The 17951-nt window shown below is 53.3% G+C and overlaps 8 protein-coding genes across 8 annotated transcripts; 5 read left to right on the top strand and 3 right to left on the bottom strand.

Moving 5' to 3' along the window:
* Positions 1–988: 988 nt before the first annotated feature.
* AYL99_00238 (hypothetical protein) lies at positions 989–1606 on the bottom strand (the record flags this gene model as incomplete). Its single annotated transcript, XM_018831754.1, has 1 exon — positions 989–1606. The coding sequence occupies one exon, from the start codon at positions 1604–1606 to the stop codon at positions 989–991; it is 618 nt and encodes a 205-aa protein (XP_018697633.1).
* Positions 1607–3401: 1795 nt separating this feature from the next.
* Positions 3402–3785, top strand: AYL99_00237 (hypothetical protein; the record flags this gene model as incomplete). Its single annotated transcript, XM_018831753.1, has 1 exon — positions 3402–3785. The coding sequence occupies one exon, from the start codon at positions 3402–3404 to the stop codon at positions 3783–3785; it is 384 nt and encodes a 127-aa protein (XP_018697632.1).
* A 575-nt stretch (positions 3786–4360) lies between these two features.
* On the bottom strand, positions 4361–5475 carry AYL99_00236 (hypothetical protein; the record flags this gene model as incomplete). Its single annotated transcript, XM_018831752.1, has 2 exons — positions 4361–5161; positions 5248–5475. The coding sequence occupies 2 exons, from the start codon at positions 5473–5475 to the stop codon at positions 4361–4363; spliced, it is 1029 nt and encodes a 342-aa protein (XP_018697631.1).
* A 1671-nt stretch (positions 5476–7146) lies between these two features.
* Positions 7147–8322, top strand: AYL99_00235 (hypothetical protein; the record flags this gene model as incomplete). The annotated part of the gene is made up of 4 exons (XM_018831751.1): positions 7147–7471; positions 7537–7597; positions 7657–8073; positions 8169–8322. 4 exons carry the CDS (start codon positions 7147–7149, stop codon positions 8320–8322), a joined length of 957 nt encoding a protein of 318 aa, XP_018697630.1.
* A 309-nt stretch (positions 8323–8631) lies between these two features.
* On the bottom strand, positions 8632–9831 carry AYL99_00234 (hypothetical protein; the record flags this gene model as incomplete). Its single annotated transcript, XM_018831750.1, has 1 exon — positions 8632–9831. The coding sequence occupies one exon, from the start codon at positions 9829–9831 to the stop codon at positions 8632–8634; it is 1200 nt and encodes a 399-aa protein (XP_018697629.1).
* A 1044-nt stretch (positions 9832–10875) lies between these two features.
* On the top strand, positions 10876–11902 carry AYL99_00233 (hypothetical protein; the record flags this gene model as incomplete). Its single annotated transcript, XM_018831749.1, has 3 exons — positions 10876–10909; positions 10974–11672; positions 11730–11902. 3 exons carry the CDS (start codon positions 10876–10878, stop codon positions 11900–11902), a joined length of 906 nt encoding a protein of 301 aa, XP_018697628.1.
* A 1852-nt stretch (positions 11903–13754) lies between these two features.
* Positions 13755–14183, top strand: AYL99_00232 (hypothetical protein; the record flags this gene model as incomplete). Its single annotated transcript, XM_018831748.1, has 1 exon — positions 13755–14183. The coding sequence occupies one exon, from the start codon at positions 13755–13757 to the stop codon at positions 14181–14183; it is 429 nt and encodes a 142-aa protein (XP_018697627.1).
* Positions 14184–15964: 1781 nt separating this feature from the next.
* On the top strand, positions 15965–17224 carry AYL99_00231 (hypothetical protein; the record flags this gene model as incomplete). The annotated part of the gene is made up of 1 exon (XM_018831747.1): positions 15965–17224. One exon carries the CDS (start codon positions 15965–15967, stop codon positions 17222–17224), a length of 1260 nt encoding a protein of 419 aa, XP_018697626.1.
* Positions 17225–17951: the final 727 nt, after the last annotated feature.

The following is a 17951-nucleotide window of genomic DNA, read 5'->3' as shown; positions in this document are numbered from 1 at the left end:
TGGAGTCTCTGAGTGGGAAAAGGGTTGGCACGAGTATTGGGGAAGTTGGCGACGAATCCTCACTCCCAAAAAGGCAATTATCCTCGGTAACCTATAAAACTGGTTGATGCCCTGAGGCATGGCGACATGTTGGGCTCTTGGATGGTCTTTGTCTGTGGTGCCTGGGTCAACAACACCGTGAAGTCTTCTAGCATCCAAAATCCCCACCTCAGAGGTTCACAGAGACAGGTGCTCGATGCCTCCTTCTCAGGATTCTTCCCGCTCAGTCGTCAACTGAAAAAAAAAACCTCTCTTCTGCCGTGAAAGACAAACAACCCATATCAGTCCACCAAGACATCTTCTGCCTTACCGTGTAGACACCACCACCCGGACTCCGCGGATCTGCGAGGCCTGGACCTGTACCATACCGCTGCGCCGTCGAGCGGTGCACGAATGAATCAATCAATGATCCCCAACTTCGTGCTTTGTTCGTTGAACGCGTACCCACCTAGGGAGCAGGGCGCTCAAAACCTAGTGTCCAGACCATGATCTTCATGGTCTTTGCCGTGCTCGGTCATGGCTAGTCAGGCTGCACACCCTTGTCTGCAGGTCCACCCCAGGGCGCACGTTGGTCAAAATTCTCTTCGTGGGTTATCATCCGTGGGCTCTCTCGCCACCTCCGACGTGAACAAGCTGTATTCCGGCGTACTCTGGTCATTTTTGCCCCTTTCCTCAGGAAACATCCGAGCTGTTCCGGGCCAGTAGCGACACGTGGTGTTGAATTGACTGGGCACGCGTGTCGGTTCTTCGGCTGCAGATGGCTCAAACGCTCATCCCTTAGGACCATGCCCTGATCACCACTCTATCGAGGTTTAACACAGCGTATCCGCGGTAAACCGTCTTCAATTCTTGCTGGGCGATGGACTCCTGCCTTCCCTCCTTTGCCCGCGCTGATCGCGGCGGTCATCAGGGGCCAATCCCTCGGACCGCCCTCGATCACCCAATATCTCTAGGGTCCTTGCCACGTTTCTCCTAGCCAGGGTTCGGCTATAAGGTTTGGCCAGATCGCCTTCCACCGCTTGACCTTCTTGTCATACGCCTCTCTTTTGCCCAGAACCGGGTTAGGCCTTACCACCATGTTGAAAAAGTCAGACAACCCTCGAGGGGCATAGACGATCCATTCCCCCGTCTCATCTAGCCTGATCCCCAGCATGGCACTTGTGGAGATCCATGTGTCGATTCCAGCCTCGACGCTGGCATGTGGTCGACAGGGCACCCCATACTTCTTTTCGTACCACAAGTGGACCCGTGCCTGGTTGCGAATTTCCACCTCCACGGAGATATCGCCGAACTGACGCTGGCCGGCCTGAATGGCTCGGTCCTCCGCCTCGTACGACAGGTCGGAATCATCATAGTAGACGAGATCGTAGTCGCGGATCCCTGTCTCTAGTGGCAGCTGTGACACGCTGTTCCAAATTGTCTGCGACAATGCGCCACCGGCCAAGTACCAATTTGGCAAATTGAGAGCCGCAGCACGAGTGAGCACAGTCACGAGAGTGGGATTTGAAGAAAGGACTTCCCGCAGACGCTTGATTTGAAGATGTAGGGGAAGCTGTCCTGGGTCCATTTCGCCGAGGATGCCGCCGGGAGTGATGTGCTTCCCAGCGAGATTAAGTGATCAACGTCAATGCATAGATTGCATGATGAAACCCTCTAGTGGCTATATTTCACTGCGATCACATAATTGAATGGAATTCGCACGGTGGGCAGTGATGAGGTTGTCGTGGAAGTGGCGTCGATGAGATACGAGAAGGTGAAGTCCGAGCAGCTTCGCTCCCCTCCAGATGCCAAGACGAGTAAACTTACTGACCTTAGTGGAGATCGACGATGACGACGATAATTGGCCTGGTCAAGCTTTCACGCCCTCTATTAAGTCGACAGGTTGCTTGAAGGTATTCACCTCAGAGCAATCTATTCCAGTCCTGGCTCCTTCACCTCGTCGCCACCTGTTTGGTGTAGACACTTTTGGTGTTTGTGCTGGAGTAACGGACCTGAGCATTGCCGCAACGGAGGTGCCTGGAGCTTCGGAGTTGGCTTCTTCACATCGTTCAGCTAGCCACACAGAAACACCGTGGTCGTTTGGGCCAGCTGAGGAAACTGTTCGAGGGGTCACGCGGGGCACGCTGACTCCCCAGTCCATTGCACCTTCGAACAGATCTGCACATGTGCAAGGAACAAGCTGCTTTGTCCAAAAGCGGTCGACGTTTTGCGGACAATGATAGCGTGCAATGCGATGCAGCCTGGAATATTCGACAGTAAGTCGCCTAAACGGAGCTGTCAAGAGGATTGTCCGTTACCCATACAGCAATCGTGCAGAGGTCGGCCCTTTGATGTGGCGTGGCGTAGCTGAAAGCAAATCGAGAATTTAGCCAACTCAGGCTCTCTCATTCAGCATTGATATATTATATCCACAGAAGAATTGAACGAACCGGGAGCCCAGAAGTGGCGAAGCTGGAAGCCGTCAACCCTTGCTTGACTCGACACCTACCATATTTCAATTAGCCTGTCGGCTAGATATCCTCATCCTCACGCTCAACCCTTCCAGCCAGCCTTGTTCGACCTGGCTCAGCTGGCTTCAAAAAGGGTTGCTGTTTTCGCAAGCGAGCATCAAGACCAGGGTGACACCCATCAATAACAAATACGTCAAACGTGAGTCACGTCCGTCAGGGTTGCCTCGTGTTGGAGTTGAGCTGCAATATCAACTCGTATCACATTGATGTGACAGCTCTATCACGCTCTTCAGCCTGATACACCCCAACATCTGGGACGGCCACGCTTTCAGCCTCAGTGTTCAATGTCGTTGAATCCAGCCCTTGCTCCCTTGTCCCTTCCTCGTATGGCCTGACCATCAACGAGCTCTTGTCCACTCACTCAGGGATACCATACCGAGATCTTCTTTGCGATTGGTCTGTTCAAAAAAGCGGGATGGTACCCTGTGTCGACGCCCGGTGATTCCCATCACACCGCGAGACCATAGGCGGAGCGGCTTCAGCTTTGCTGCAACAGCCCTCTCTTCTCGCATGGCTAAAGGAGGGTTGCGCGTCGTTCAGCACAAGTAGATGACCCTGCGATATCCTATGGAAGATGCAGTTTCTGTGGGGTTTACCTCAGCTCGACAATGTGTGATCCTTGTGCGTGATGGTGTGTTCTGATATTCAGCTCAGGTCGTTGACGCCATCCATGATCATCCACATTTCCCGTGAGAAGGTCTAGTGCAGACAGCAGATCCGACGAGGTATAAATAATGCCTCCAATTCACTCGAAACGATGATTCCAGCCCACAACACACTTCATACATCATCTCGTCTCAAAGCAAACACTACTCAATCTTTCTGTCGCACGACATCCCTTTCCCGCCAGTCATGTCTACCACCACCACGGACGACAAGGCCTCGCCCAGACCACTACCCGCCGACTGCCTGGCCGCCATCTTTGATCGGGACACCAGCTATCTTTATCTTTACGCCCAGGGCAAGTATGAGACGCCCGCCTTGACTTCGTTTGTCGAACTACCATGGATCGGAGCCCGCAAATTTGAGTTCCAAGGCCTGTACCTGATCGGCTCGGAGGGTGGGACCCCGACAGAACATCAATATGCCCAGAAGTTCCCGGCAGGATCGACGCCACATTTCCCACTGAAGAGCGTTCTGATCGTCGTCGCTGATGGTGAGGGGGGGAAGACTAAGACCATCGTCGTCCCCGTGGAGACTGTTACGCTCTTCCAGGGTGAGGGACCAAGTGCGTAAGTCGCATCTGGCTTAGAGAAATCGATAGGGACGGCCGTTTGAGAACGGAGGTATTACGGACGAATGTGTTGGATATGGGATGTCGGAGACCAAGACAGCGTGACAATGGAGCAAAAAGAGATGGTGCAGCAAGAGCTGTTTTCTTCGACAGGTGGAACGATATTCAATTGTTCTCCGTGATTGGGACAAATTGCCATTGGTGACTATTGGGACTTCCTTTCCTTTCTTATGGCGACAACCTGGTCATGGTGACTGGGTGTTTGTATCTGTTGACTCGAACTTCTCCCATAGTCTCTCCCTCGCTCCTTTTGTTCGTCTCTGATTGAGTCTCGGTGCTCATAGGCAAATAATGCATAACTATTTTTTTTTTATACAGCTCAATGATTGAGCTGGCTGACCAGCAACCACTGAGGACTGAATTGATCACGAACCATCATATAAGCACAACTTCTGGACCTACCGAGTACTTGCTATAAACAGACTAACATGCACACAGAGCAATTCGCAAGATTTGATTCAGGAAGGGTATCCAGTACATAAACAAGCCCCTTAGCCTCACAAAAACATATTGCCACTTATTTAGAGCCCGGAGAAGACACCTCGACCACGATCTTCCCCTTCGCACGACCGGTCTTGAGCTTCTCAAACGCCTTGGGAGCCTGCTCAAAAGGGAACTTCTCATCAATCACGGGCCTCACCTTGCCCTCCTTCATCCAGTCTGCGATCCGTTCCAGATCTTCTGGCTTCACCTTGGGGAAAAAGCTGACTGCCTGTCGCTTCCCGCCACCTAGAAAAGCGGGCCACACTTTCCGCAGGATGGCGTCCACAACGAAAGCGCGTGTGAGCGGTGCGCCAACGATCATGAACAGAGCACCCGGTCGCGTATACTCATGGCATTTCCAGTACAGCTCGAAATTCGAGCCGACGTTGTCGACGACGTGGTCAAACTTGTGCCCGCTGGCTTTCAGGGCCTCGAGTACGTTCTGGCTCCGGTAGTCGATGACGGAGTCCGCACCCAGACCTTTGCAGAGGTCGATGTTGGCGCTCGAACACGTCGTCGTGACGTTGCACCCTGCGGCTTTGGCGATTTGGATGCCGAAGACACCCGTGCCCCCCGAGCCGCCGTTGATGAAGATCCTATCGCCGGCCTTGACGTAGGGGAGGATCGATTGGTGCGCGGTCAGCCCTGCCACGCAAATTGCAGCCGCTGATATGTGGTCCAATCCCTCTGGGATGCCCACGACTTGGTCCGCTTTCGCGACGGCGTATTCTGCCAGGCCCCCTCCAGCGAAGTGGGATGTGCCCGACGCGCCGAAGACAAGTTGGCCAGATTTCAGGGCTGACCCGGCTGCAGGGGTGACCATGTAGCCTGCGAACTGGAGGTATTTGTTAGCACGTCCAGCCTCCGTAGAGCAAACCGCCGCTGTATTTTAGTAATAAAACCCGCTGGAGGTGAACGTACATCAATGCCGGGCGTTGCTGGTTTTGAGATGACAAAGTGACTCAGAAGCCGGATCTCAGCAGGCTTGTAGTCAACTGGATTTAGTGCCGTAGCTAGAATCTGTACGAGATGCTGATTGGGGGAGGGACGGGGTACGGGAGCAGACGTATTTAGGTGGAGGCTCTTCTCGATGCCACCTTTGGCGCTGGAGTATTGCCATGCTCTCATCACAGTCGGTGGAGAAGACATCTTGCAGATGAGTCTCCTATCGGGAAATGTGTTCAAGCAAGCAGTTGCACGCAATGCTTATCCTCTGTCGCTATCTGTGATATATGGTTGATATATACCTCCTCCTCGTCCACCAACGCGAATACGTACGAGCTCGGACGGTCGGACGGTCGGCGTTTCGGGCCAATTCTCGATTCCGTCAGGGCGTCATCACTGCTGCATTTGCTGCCTTTGTCTTGATGTTCATTATCCCAGACGGGACCTTTCTGCCCATCCTTGCACATTTCCTTGTTGTTGACAGGCTGGTGTTCCAGCCTTCTTCTCTTCTTCACGAAAGTCACTATTGGCCCGTGCTCCCTCGCTCGTAGTTGGGTCTCGAGCTGTTTCGGCTGACCTCATGACTCTAGATTGTTCTTTTGAGCAACCAATGGTACACACCCTCTAGACTGGAGGAATGGTTGGCCGTCATCGGCTTGTCGTTCACTCTCATGACTGCAGCAAGAGACCAAAAGGGCCACAGGAGAAAAATAAATTCCTCCCCGAACCTTGAGAGTCGGTGGCCTGAAGCAGGAGAAGGAGGAGATGACATGCGAGCTGTAATATTATGTGCCATTAACTCCTAGTCTTATTGAGACAGGTTTACTCTAGGCTGCACACGCCCTCCTAGGGATATGGTTATTATGGACTTTCTTGTCGCCATTTCGAGCATTCATCATGCGAGATCTGACAACCAGGCTCCTCTATGTCCGGTCAGAGGCTCGCATGACGTGTTGATCTCGCTTAACAGGGCTAGGGGTTGGCGCTTTTCCGTTTTCAGGATTCATCCTGCGACGGGCGTTAGCTGAGCCCGGGTGATTAGCGGACGCGGAGCAGGCAAGCGGCCTTACGGACGTTTCAGTGGAGGCCGGGCATTCGATCAGTATGTGAGGCCCCCTTTCACATCCCCATACCGACCAGGTATGTCACTAGATCTTGGTCGTGATCCATACAATACGCACGTTGAAATCTGCAGAACGCTTGTTCCATGATTCGCCAGGGAACTCCTTACCGCTCTAGCTGCCACGTCTAGCTCGCATCTAGGCAACATTCAAAACAACCTGAACATGGTATGGAACACGAGTTCCTCCGCACACGGTACGGAGTATACTGTGCTGTGCTCCCGAGACTCTGGCGCAGGTCAGCCAGGCAGCGATGCTAAATCCATTCAGACAGCTCGATTGACGTATTCGGACAACCAGTGTTTGGCATGTCTCTCTCCGTTGTTCATTGGTGCACAGTCCAGGAGACAATCCAAGTCCTACGGCCTTATCGCAAGCAGGACAGACTTCAGGATGACCGCTATGGCTATGGCTATGGAGACACAGGGACTCTGTGCCATGCACCGCGACAAAGTATCTGACAGCTATCTTCACATTCCTGGTCAGCGACGGTGAAGGCACTGCCAGATCCAGGCATGTGTTCTGCTGGTCTATAAATTTGCCACGGGAACCTGTCGAGGAAGCATTCGCCAGTCATACCCACCATACCAACAGATCGTATACAGAGTATAGCATAACCATACCACTACTACGCTCAGTTCTTTAGCACAAGTTACCTCCTTGTTTTAGCAACCTTCAACACTACAAAAGAACCACCATATCTCCCAGTCTCTGTCCTCCTTCCTCTCCTCCACAGATACTCAGAGCCTTCAAGATGACGCACTCCAACATTCCCATCTTCGTCACCCCCAACGGCACCGTCTACATCGGCGGCGGCAGCGATGCCAACTGCACAGTCTCGGTTTGTCCGATCGAGATGAGCGTGTACGGCTACCGCCCCTCTCTGGGCGCGAGCGGCGCTCTGATTGCCCTGTACGGCGTGTGCATCGTGGCCCAGCTCGTCCTGGGCTTCCGCTACAAGACCTGGGGCTTCATGAGTCTCATGCTGCTGGGCTGCGTCGACGAGATCATCGGCTACGTGGGCCGTATTCTCTACTGGCAGAATCCCTGGGCGCAGGCCGGGTTCATCATGCAGATCGGTAAGAACATCCTAGATCTTGGTATAGAAGAAGGTGGTTGTCTAACGAGTGAACCAACTATTCAGTCCTGATCACCATCGGCCCCGTCTTCTTCTCCGCCGCCATCTACGTGCTGCTCGCGCAGATGTAAGTCTCAGTCATCCACATCTCATACCCATCTCATCTGGAACCTAACACGGCATCAGCGTCAAGTACATCTCCATCCCCTCCTCGCGCTTCGCACCCAAGTACTTCTATTGGATCTTCATCCCATGCGACATCGTCAGCCTGGTGCTGCAGGCCGCCGGCGGGGCCATGTCGTCGTCGTCGAACGGCTCGTCCACAGCGGGGGTGGACGTCGCCCTGGCCGGCCTGGCTTTCCAGGTCTTCACGCTGACGGCGTTTGTGGCCCTGGCGCTCGACTACGCCGTGCGCAGCCGCGGAGTGTGGATGTCTGTCCGACGGCTCCCCCAACGCTTCGTCGTCTTCGTCGCCTTCCTTTTCGCTGCGACCGTCCTTATTCTTGTTCGCTGCTGCTACCGCGTCTACGAGCTGAGCGGCGGCTACTCGCGCACCAGTGACGCGTTGAGGGATCAGACACTGTTCATTGTCTTTGAGTCTGTGTAAGTCCCGAGTATAGATCCTAATACCTGTCCCCATTTAATGAGCCACGCCCAGCCTCATGGTCTAGGCTGATTACTGACTCTCGCCTCTCCAGGATGGTCATCCTCGCCGCCTTCTGCTTGATCCCTGGCCACCCCGGCTTCGTCTTCAAGACCGGCAACGAGCAGCTGGTCTCGGAGGAGACCCTCGCCGAAAAAGACATCTCCTCCACCAGTATCGGATCTGCCAGTCCTCTCCAGGTCCAATGAGGAGGTATTGAATGGCATATGTCAGAGCGACTGCCAATGTTTGCCATAGTGTTCGAGGAATACCCGCATCGAGGATATATATGTGTGTGTAGATACGACAACGGACAGGCGTCAGAAAATGGTTGTTGCTTCTATTGCAAACGATGCTGAATAGACAAAAATCAAATGTATTCCTTTCTACAAGCCCTTTCGAAGTCGAAGTTATGAATACTCTTTTTGGTGTCCATATAATCTCCGCCCTACCTATGTAGTCGGGAAGAGACCATTAGAAAGAATCAAACAAATACTTCACCCAAAAGAAACCAGGCCTCAGCCTTTGTTGCTGGTCCATGCGACAACGCTCGGCAACATTGCACGACCCGCATTCTGCACGCTGCGAGCAATGCGGAACTGACCCGCAGAAGCAATGGTGTCGAACAGCGCCTGCACCTGGGCGTGGTCCTCGGGGATGGCTCTCAACTCCCACCGGACCACGCTCAGGGGGAAGATGGCTTTGGAGCGTGTATGCTCGACCCGGGTCTGCAAACAGTACTGCAGAAGGCGGAGGACCTGCTTCGATAAGGCCCGTCGGCGGGGTGGGTCTGTGTGCGAAGAAATCTCTCTGAGGAGGTCTTGGTGCTCGTTGAGAAAGTCACTCGAGCTCTTCTCGATCAGGGCCGCCGCGAATGTGGAGAAGGCCAGGTCGAGGGCGAGGAGGGTTGCGGAGGTAATGGCATAGGTCGTATCGCCAAAAGGAAGTTCGTGCAGAGCATCCACGTTCAAGGGATGGGGGTGCTCTGTCCGTACGGAGAGGAGCTCTTCGTGGAGCATTTCCATGCCGCGGTAGCTATCCCTGATCTGTTCCAGGATCCGAAGAAACTCTGCTCCACCCGAGTGCTGGTGAGCCGTCTCACCCATATGGAAGAGGTTCGACAGCGTAAAGCCGTAGTCGTAAAGCCTCTGATGGACATCCTTGGATGTATCTCTCCAAGGTTGCATTACCCAATCCGGGTTGCCGAAGAAAGACGACTCCCGCCGGGTGAGAGACACGATCATGGCGCTGTACCGCATGGATTCGAGGATGGAGTTGGACAGGGGCCCGCGGTGGCGGGTAGGGCCTCGCAGCTGGATGATCCGACCAATGCCCATGATGTGGTTCTGCCACGCAGCCATGTCCCCGGACGTCGACTCGAACGCCTCGTACAGCACCATGCACCGTGCCGCGGCGAGGATCTCGTCGTTGAGCATAAGCTCTGGGGAGTACAGAGCACTCTGCATCAACCGCAGAGCCTGGCCATAGATTTCTTGCCCCTTTAGAACGAGGTTTCGGCTGTGCTGCAGCCTGCCAGCGCGGACGTATGCGAGAGAAAGCAGGGCTTGTCTCAGCGGAGTGGTGGGGAATGGGATATTAATCGAATGGTACAGCCAGAGGTGTTCTCTGCGCCCCGAGTGCGGAGTGGAATCTCCTGAGTAGCTTTCCCAGAAGGAGGATATAAGTTGATCCTCGTTGAGTTGTGAAGAAGAGGGCATGGAGAAGACCATACTACTGTCTTGATTCTGCTCGGCAGGGTGAGGTGGCGTGGATCTGGCTTCTTCCAGGCGCTGTCTCCTCTGAAGACCAGCCTGGTCCCGGTTGATGAAGACCGGGTATCGTCCATATCCCTCACATACTCTGTGTGATGAGATGCATCTCTGACACTGTGGCTTCTGCAGGTCACACTGACGCAGTAATTAGAGGATGCGGACGGCCAGGCGAGTTCGTACTGACTCTGATCTTTCTTCTTCTGCAAGTGTTACAGCCTTGCGACTTGCCCGGGATGCCGACCATTACTTGTGCCAGCCACCTGTCGATTTGTCTTTGTCACGGACTGTTGGAGACGACGTCTTTTGGTGTTCATCCGGCATACGCGAAAGATGACCGGACTTGCTCCACTGTCTTCTCCAAATCTCATGGGATTCTGCTTGGCCCGAGGGAGTGGTGCCCCCATGATTGGTGTCGATCTCGTCCAACCGGCTCGCCTCTGCTTAGCCACGAGAGAGACGTCGGTCATGCATGGCGGGGTTCAAAGATCGTGCGGGCGCTTCTGGATCGCGTCTAGGCTCCCAGCTGTCCCTCCACCACCCCTGGTTCAGCATTGGATCGAAAAAGACTTCAGATATGCACCATTATGTCGCTTTCAAACGGCAACCTTGGGTCTTGCGATGAGCTATAGTGTAATTCTTCAGTCCACCGAAAGCTATCGTGTCCCCATCTCCAGTGAGAAGGCTCTGGGCTGTATGGTACTTGTATCCATTTTCTCAAGGCATTAATTCGGTGACATGGGGATTCTGCCTTTCTGGCGTCAAACTCAAAACACACTGAGATAATCGTATTTACGGCTCGCCCTTGGCTAGTCTACGGGGTTTATCTGCCTGCTGAAAAATCCGAACAAGCATGAGAATGATAAAGGCCGTGGCAGGGGCAAGTAACGTATCTTATTTGACCAATCTTCGACTCTTCCGGCTCCAACTTAACTTATTTCCTCGACTTGCGATATCATCTCTGGCGCCAACCCTGCGAGCTCTTTTGCTAACATGGCAGCGTACCCTCCTGTGGCACCTGCAAATGGTGGGCTGATCATGGCTTCTTGTCCAGAATGTAGTAGGCATGAAAAACTGACCTGTACGAATAGGAGCAAATTTCACTCAAGTAATCCGCAACGATACATACCCATTCATCGACTCAAGGACCAACCCAAATCATATCGGCAGGGCTGTTTTCGTGACCGGCGGCAATCGAGGCATCGGAAAGGCCATTGCCATATCATTTGCTCAAGCGGGTGCTTCATTCATTGGTCTCGGATGTCCTGACGGCTTCGGGGATCCTCCCGTCAGTATCGAGATCGAGAACGCAGCCAAGCAATGCGGCAGAACTCCTCCCACTGTTCTCCTCCTTCATTTAGACGTGACGGACAGTGCCTCTGTGGCGGCGGCAGCAGCCCAAGTCCAGAAGGCTTCGCCTCGGCTGGATGTCCTGGTGAACAATGCAGGGTTCATGACCCCGGCACTGCCGATAGTGGACGCCGAGACCGACTCGTGGTGGAAAACGCTGGAGGTCAACTTGCGAGGAACATTCCTGATGTGCAAGCACTTCACACCCCTCTTGAATAGCACACAAGCCGGCCTGCAGACAATCGTCAATATCAACTCGGTGGCGGCTCACAATCTCCGCCCTCAGGCGAGTGCATATGGCACGTCCAAGTTCGCCGTCCTCAAATTCACCGAGTTCCTGCTGGTCGAACAGAGAACGCAGGGGCTGCTCGCCTTCTCGGTGCACCCGGGGGGAGTGATGACCCAGCTCGCCGAAGCAATGCCCAGGGAAACTCATGCGGGTAAGTGACACAAATGGCAGGATGGCAGGCTCTGTGACTGATCTGAATGCGTTCCAGGCTTTACTGATAGTCCGTCGTTGGCTGGTGACACGATCGCGTTCCTCACGGGAGAACGACGAGAATGGCTTGCCGGGAGGTATCTTAGCTGTACTTGGGACATGGAGGAGCTGTTGGAAAGGCAAAAGGAGATAGAGGAGGGTGACAAGCTGAAAGTGCGGCTTGTCCTGTAGTACTATTCGTGGCAGTGGCTGAATGTAGAAGCTGCTGCTGTGCCGTAAGCATTACCATGTGAGAATCTGTCCCGTTCCCGCTTTTGTGAATACAATGTACTTCGTCACAAGACCCCCATCCCGGACCTCTCCAGGGTTAGGGCCTAAATGCACACCTCTCCTGCCATCGGGAGTTCGACTAGACCAGCCGATAGCGCGCAGTGCCCCGGCTTCCCGTCAACAGGTTCTCTGTGACTCCTCAAAGCAACGGCTTGACTCCCTAAGTACTTCTATCATGAGGATGGTGCCGCATGGCAGAGAGAGCAACACTTGTCGTGCCGACAACTAGGATTTGTGCGTTGAGCTCGCGAAATCCGCATGCGATGAAACACTAGCATGCAGATGAGGTTCCTGGAGCCGATCGCTGCAATGTCATGCTGCCAATTCCCGTCACGCCCGATAACATGGATGTTGACAGGGTATAGACTGCGCTCCACCAAGGATACTGGACAGGACGAGCAAGCGAATGATGTAAGACCACAGCAGATTGAGCCGGAGAATGTAGAACTAAGCCAAGCCGCATTAGATCGACCAACGAAAGCCCAGTCATCCCTAGTGGTAATTCATGTCTCCAAGCAGAGTCTTCGAGGTGTGCAAGGCCATCCGCAAGTGTCAATGCAGCAGCTGTAAGTATCAGGAGAGAGCGGCTCCTGCGTCAGTCACGATTAAGAAACCCCTTTGCAGAAGCCCACTCACGATAACAGAAAGGATAAACACCTCGATTTTGAGGCAACAATGCACAATCTATCAGAAGGCACAGGCCGATTGGGACACAGCTCAGTAAAGGCCCTGTAAGCGTTCGAGCTTCCGGAATTCCAGAGTATCGAAACCTTGCTGCGATTCATCTTTAAGTATCAGCCATCAACCATGAGGCCGTCGTTAGCAAAGAAGACTCGGCAGGATCTCTCGACAAGGGTTTGAGCTCGCTCAGATCACAACTGACGAAGGAGATTCAAGGTCATCTCAGATGCGCAAGCGCAACCCACCTCCCAGACCTCCCAATGGAATTCATGGGCGATTTGGACAGACCGAAGACGTGCTAACAAAGCTCCATCAGGATTAGTTCAGCCTCAGGAAATACTCGGATGGAGTGACCAAGTTGTAAGCAGAAGGCAGCGAAGATCAAGCTGAACCGTCATGGCCCATTCTTATAGAAATTATGATGATTGGTAGCGAATGGCCAATCAAGGGGGGTTTTCGGCTGTGGGATCAGGGCACAACCCAGACCGACTTTTGACACCACCATTCAGCCTTGAAATACTCAGCAGCAGTGTCAGCGGCAGTGCCAGCACTAGGGCCAGTACTATCCTATCGCGCCTCTATCATGAGATTTCACTATAATCGTCCTAAGGATCGCTATTTCTCCTTCTCTGCTCGTTATTACTGTAAGAAGTAGGAAGGAGAGGGCTGAGCGATGGAGCTGGGCGGCTATTGGACGACAACCACGGACGTTAGCCAATTAGATCCTTCAGCGAAATTCGTTATGTTTTGGCCCCATCATTCAGCCTTGAAATACCGAAAACGGGTTGGCTGAAGAACAGGACTGCATTAGTCTTGTATAAATACAAGGAGTCGGTTATGTCTGCGAGAAACCCACTGCCGGAACCGGAAAAGTTTGTGACACGCCCACGAACGCAGTACTTCGAATTCAAGATGCGCTGATCAAGACACCATCTGTATATATATGCCCATACCATCCGCTCTGCTCGAGTGAGAGAGAAGAAATCGACATTCGATATCTATTTCGCAAAGCAGCAGCATTTCCAATCCCTATCCCTTGGACCGTCCCATCCAACCATCCAAGCCTCGAAAGATGAATATTAAAAAGTTTCATCTCCTCAATATCTCGCTCTTGCTAATCAACGTCGCGTATTGCTTAACCGTTACATGTGACACGGGTGGCAACTTAGTCCTGACATCCGACTACGAAGAACTCTCCAACGACATCCTGAGCAACAACTTCAATCCTCCCCTTTCAGATCCCATCAAGCTCGGTCCTACCCAACAACAACCATTTCCGAGAATTGGAACCGCGGGAGCTTGCCTCCACAACGACTTCCTTTTCAGAAGCGCCAGCATCGCCCTGAGCGACGTGCAGGCCGCAGCAGCGGCTATCTTTTCACAGTGCTTCTTGGTTCCAGGGTTGACGGTAGCAACCGGAGGACAGGCGACCCTGACTTCGAACGATGGGAGTGGGATCACGGTCATTTTCGAGGTCGGACCGCCTGCTCTGTTATGTTAAGTGGCGCTAGACCTGAATGTGTCAAGGAGTGAAAGAGGAGGCGTAGGTGACGCTACAAGATCGGACAGTTTCCAAATCAGCTTTCCATTAGTTGGACACGAGCAAGGGACATGTACATAACTTGAGCAACATCGTAACTCTGCACACCTTTCTGCACGTTGTTTCCGTCTTTGCCGCACGTTTCTGCAACGAAGCTCACGTGTACTCGTCCGACCTTGCTGGCGTCGTAAGTTTAAGGGCCTCTGCCGGCCGCTTGTATCGCATACTCTCAGATACTGTAACGACGCAGTGACATCAAGACTCCAGCGATTGAGCTCCGCTCGTTTTGCCCTCCTCACTGTATCGCACCTCGCAAGGGCAGCGCCTGGTCTTGAATTCGAGCTGGCATCCTGTCATCATTGCAGGGGACACCGTATTTGTGCACTTGAGCCATGATTAGGTCATAGTGCCATTTCCACAACTGAATCCCTGAGTCGGGGACCACAAACCCACTCCTCCTTTGAAAACTTTCTCCTGATCGCGAACAGGGGGATGATTGATATCGGAGGGCTCATTTACCTTAGGTGCGTCAGAAAAATGTGTGTCTTCTGCCTCGTCCCTGTTGTCAGAATCTCAACCTCCAAAACGCTGCTATATCTCGACTTCAATTTAGACGCGCGTATTAGCGCAGTCCAGTTCCACCCGGACTCGCAGGTCGGTGGCCCAGCGGATGGAGGTGCGAAATTGTGGACATCGAAACACAAAAGGAGTACAGTCACTCAACAGACACCACTCTGGGTTGCACAATTCACAGCTGCGGTAAACAGGTTCAAGTAGCACGCTGGCTACCCGAGTGAGCCGCACACAACGCTCGCGATCCTACAGCTTCGGCCGGTTGGGTGTCGTTGGTGTCTTAGCCGGGGATCTGAGCTGTTTCGGCTATTGCTATCACTTGGTCTACGGCCGTTAACACTCACACTTCCTTGCAGCTTGGTTGTTCGCTGGTATTTGACGTGGTTGAAGTTCGTCGGTGGTGCCTGTGCCGTGGTGGTGGCAGCATTTGTGGTGGAAAGGCCAGTCATTCCCTCACTCGCTGGGATGAGAGCCTGGTGCGTCGGGAAGAGGGCCCTTGTTCTGCGGCGTCGAGCGGATCTGCTTAAACCATCTCGACAGAAGAGGAGATGGCCAGCATGGGTGCGTGATAGGGAATCGTTGCCTCTGGGCCTTACCAGTGTCCCTGTCCAGATCGTCGGTATCAAACTCAAAGTCGTAATCGGGGTTGCCTCTCCAGACCCTCGGTCTCTGAAATGACCGTGTCTGTTATCGGTCCCTTCGCCTGCTCCTCAGAGGCAGCGCAGCCACGGCAGAAGCCTCGAAGGAAGTAATATCATCAACACTATCAGAACAGCCTTTAATCTCATTCATTAGTTTTCAGTCGATTCAGTTGAGGTGGCTAGATCCCGCCTTTTCCCACTGAAATTCTACAGCAAAGAGGGGCGGAGACTATTACGCAAGAAGTACTTAATGTAAACCAATCAAAAAATGCCTAATTACTCGCTTCGCTGGTGCCTTGAGAAGTCCCTAAACCGGTTTACGCCTCACAGTCTATTTTATATATTCGTATACCCCCTCGTCCCGCTTCGTCGTATTATTTATGCTATAGGTAGGTATATATAACATCGGCCTCTTCGGATCTTGTCAGCTACGCTTTCAGATCCATTGGCCAGCATTCAATTAAATACGACCGCGAAAGAGCTGGAGGACCGTTCATCTTACCCTCTGCTAAACCCGAACCCTACGCCATGTCGACCGTCCGCTACTTTGACTCCGTCCCCCACATCGCGCGCTACGGCATGCATGATGACAAGAACGGGGGCAAGTCACGTACACTGTTCTACCGCAATGGTGTGTGTTTCAAGATCAATGTCGCGGGAGGAGACGTCTCTGGGACGGCATTTGCAGACACCTGGAGCAAATTGCTCGGAAGGCCCGACGTGTCCGATCAGAAACAGAGTTGGATTGCTCAGTGGGATGCGTTGTGCGACTGCGTCATCACGCCGTGTTTGCCCCTGCTTGAGACCTTGGCTCCCAGCTCGCATCAGTGGGTGACCTTGCACGACTACATCCACACACCGACGTATGACCTGAAGCTGGTCGCCGACGAGGCGAAGACGGGGGATGTTGTGCCAGAAATTACCGACGGGCCGACGGATCGCCCCTCCTACGAACACCATCTCATGCACTTTGCAGAAATCAGCTCACTCTCCGAGCATCATGTCACCCAATATCGAGCAGGAGATCTCGTTGTCCTGGGGCAAGACAAGAACTGGCGCCGTCCACCGCACAAAGTTCGCGCCCCCAGCGGTGATGTGTTTTTCTTCAGAGCCTGCAACAGACCCTCGAGGAACGTCAGTACCGGGCAGATCACCAACAGCTCCCTGGACGTTATCAATGCATTCCTGCGGCTATATCCGCAGTCGAGTGGGGCGTCTTCCTCAGGGGCGGCTGAAGGAGTCAATATTCCAAGACTGCAGGGAGTTGTTGTCAGCCATGCAAATGCCGGACTGGAGGAAAGCACTGCACCTTCAGCGGCAGACGAAGGACAAGCCAAGCAACAAGAGGAAGAGTCACTTTGTGCTGGGATACTCACGAACTTTGTGCCAGGGGCGAAGACTCTGGCAGAGTTGATAAAGCTCTCCAACAACCGGGACCAGACGATTGACCTCTCGAAATACAAAGAGAAGTGGAAAGATCAGATCGCTTTAGCGATAAAACATCTCCATGACCATCGCATCACGGTGGGAGGCCGCTCTGGTGCGAACGCATGGTATCTGATCAATCAACATACCATCCGCGTCGCGCCGAAGATCGACGGCGACGACAAGCCCGACAACGCACCCGGAGCAGACTTCCATGACGCAGACGCTTGGTTAACGCTATCAGGCGGCTGCACAGTGCACCCACTTGCGGAGGGGAACAAGGAAGAAGCAACTGACGGAGAGAAATTCAAGGAAGAGCAGGCCATGGACTGGGCGGCTCTCGAGAAAGTGTTTCAGTTCTGATCGGCACGAGCAAAGAGCCACGCCACAGGAAGGAGGAGGAAGTCCCAGCCCCCAAGTCCACGGTCTCGTGCTAGAGCGAGTGTGGCAATTCTTGGGTGTTGTAGGGAGGCTCTGACGATACTTCGTCAGCCACAAGAGGTACATCTTGCGTGGGAAGGGGGTAAGAAGGGGCACTGGCTGAGATGCCTTAAAGGCCTGTCTGGCATAGGTCAAAAGCACCAGCGACACCATGATGCTCAGCATATTCATTCATTCACTTGCACCTTCCTCTTCTGGTTGCTTGAGAGATATGATGGATGCGGTAGAAATAGCCTGACGTGGACGGTCTGTTGTCATGCTGATCCACGACCCATTTGTATGATGCCCCTGAGGCAGTCATGCATGGATTCAGTCAGTCAAGAAAGAAAGAAAGAAGAGGGGGGTTTCCAGACAGACAGAGAACCACACGTCCTTGTCGACAGAAAAAGATAACTGGGAAACATGCTGGCCCCCATGACGTGCGACATGCATTAAATCATCGGGCAATCTAGCTGATTCCGGGATGTGATATGTTTGCACCTCGTAGTGCGTACGCAGCAATAATTGCTCGATCTCGCTGACTGGCTGGCACAGGCTGGCACGCCTGACCGGCGCTAGTCGTTTGACGAATCCTACCGTATGGATACGAGCCAGATTATTACCCAAGCACAGGTAATCTAGCGAGACGAGCCCCTCCGGAGTCCAATCA

The sequence above is a fragment of the Fonsecaea erecta genome (genome assembly GCF_001651985.1).
Source record: "Fonsecaea erecta strain CBS 125763 chromosome Unknown Scaff1, whole genome shotgun sequence".
NCBI classification, from domain to species: Eukaryota; Fungi; Ascomycota; class Eurotiomycetes; order Chaetothyriales; family Herpotrichiellaceae; genus Fonsecaea; species Fonsecaea erecta.
Note: the sequence above shows the minus strand (reverse complement) of the source record. Positions and strands in the feature narration are given on the sequence as shown.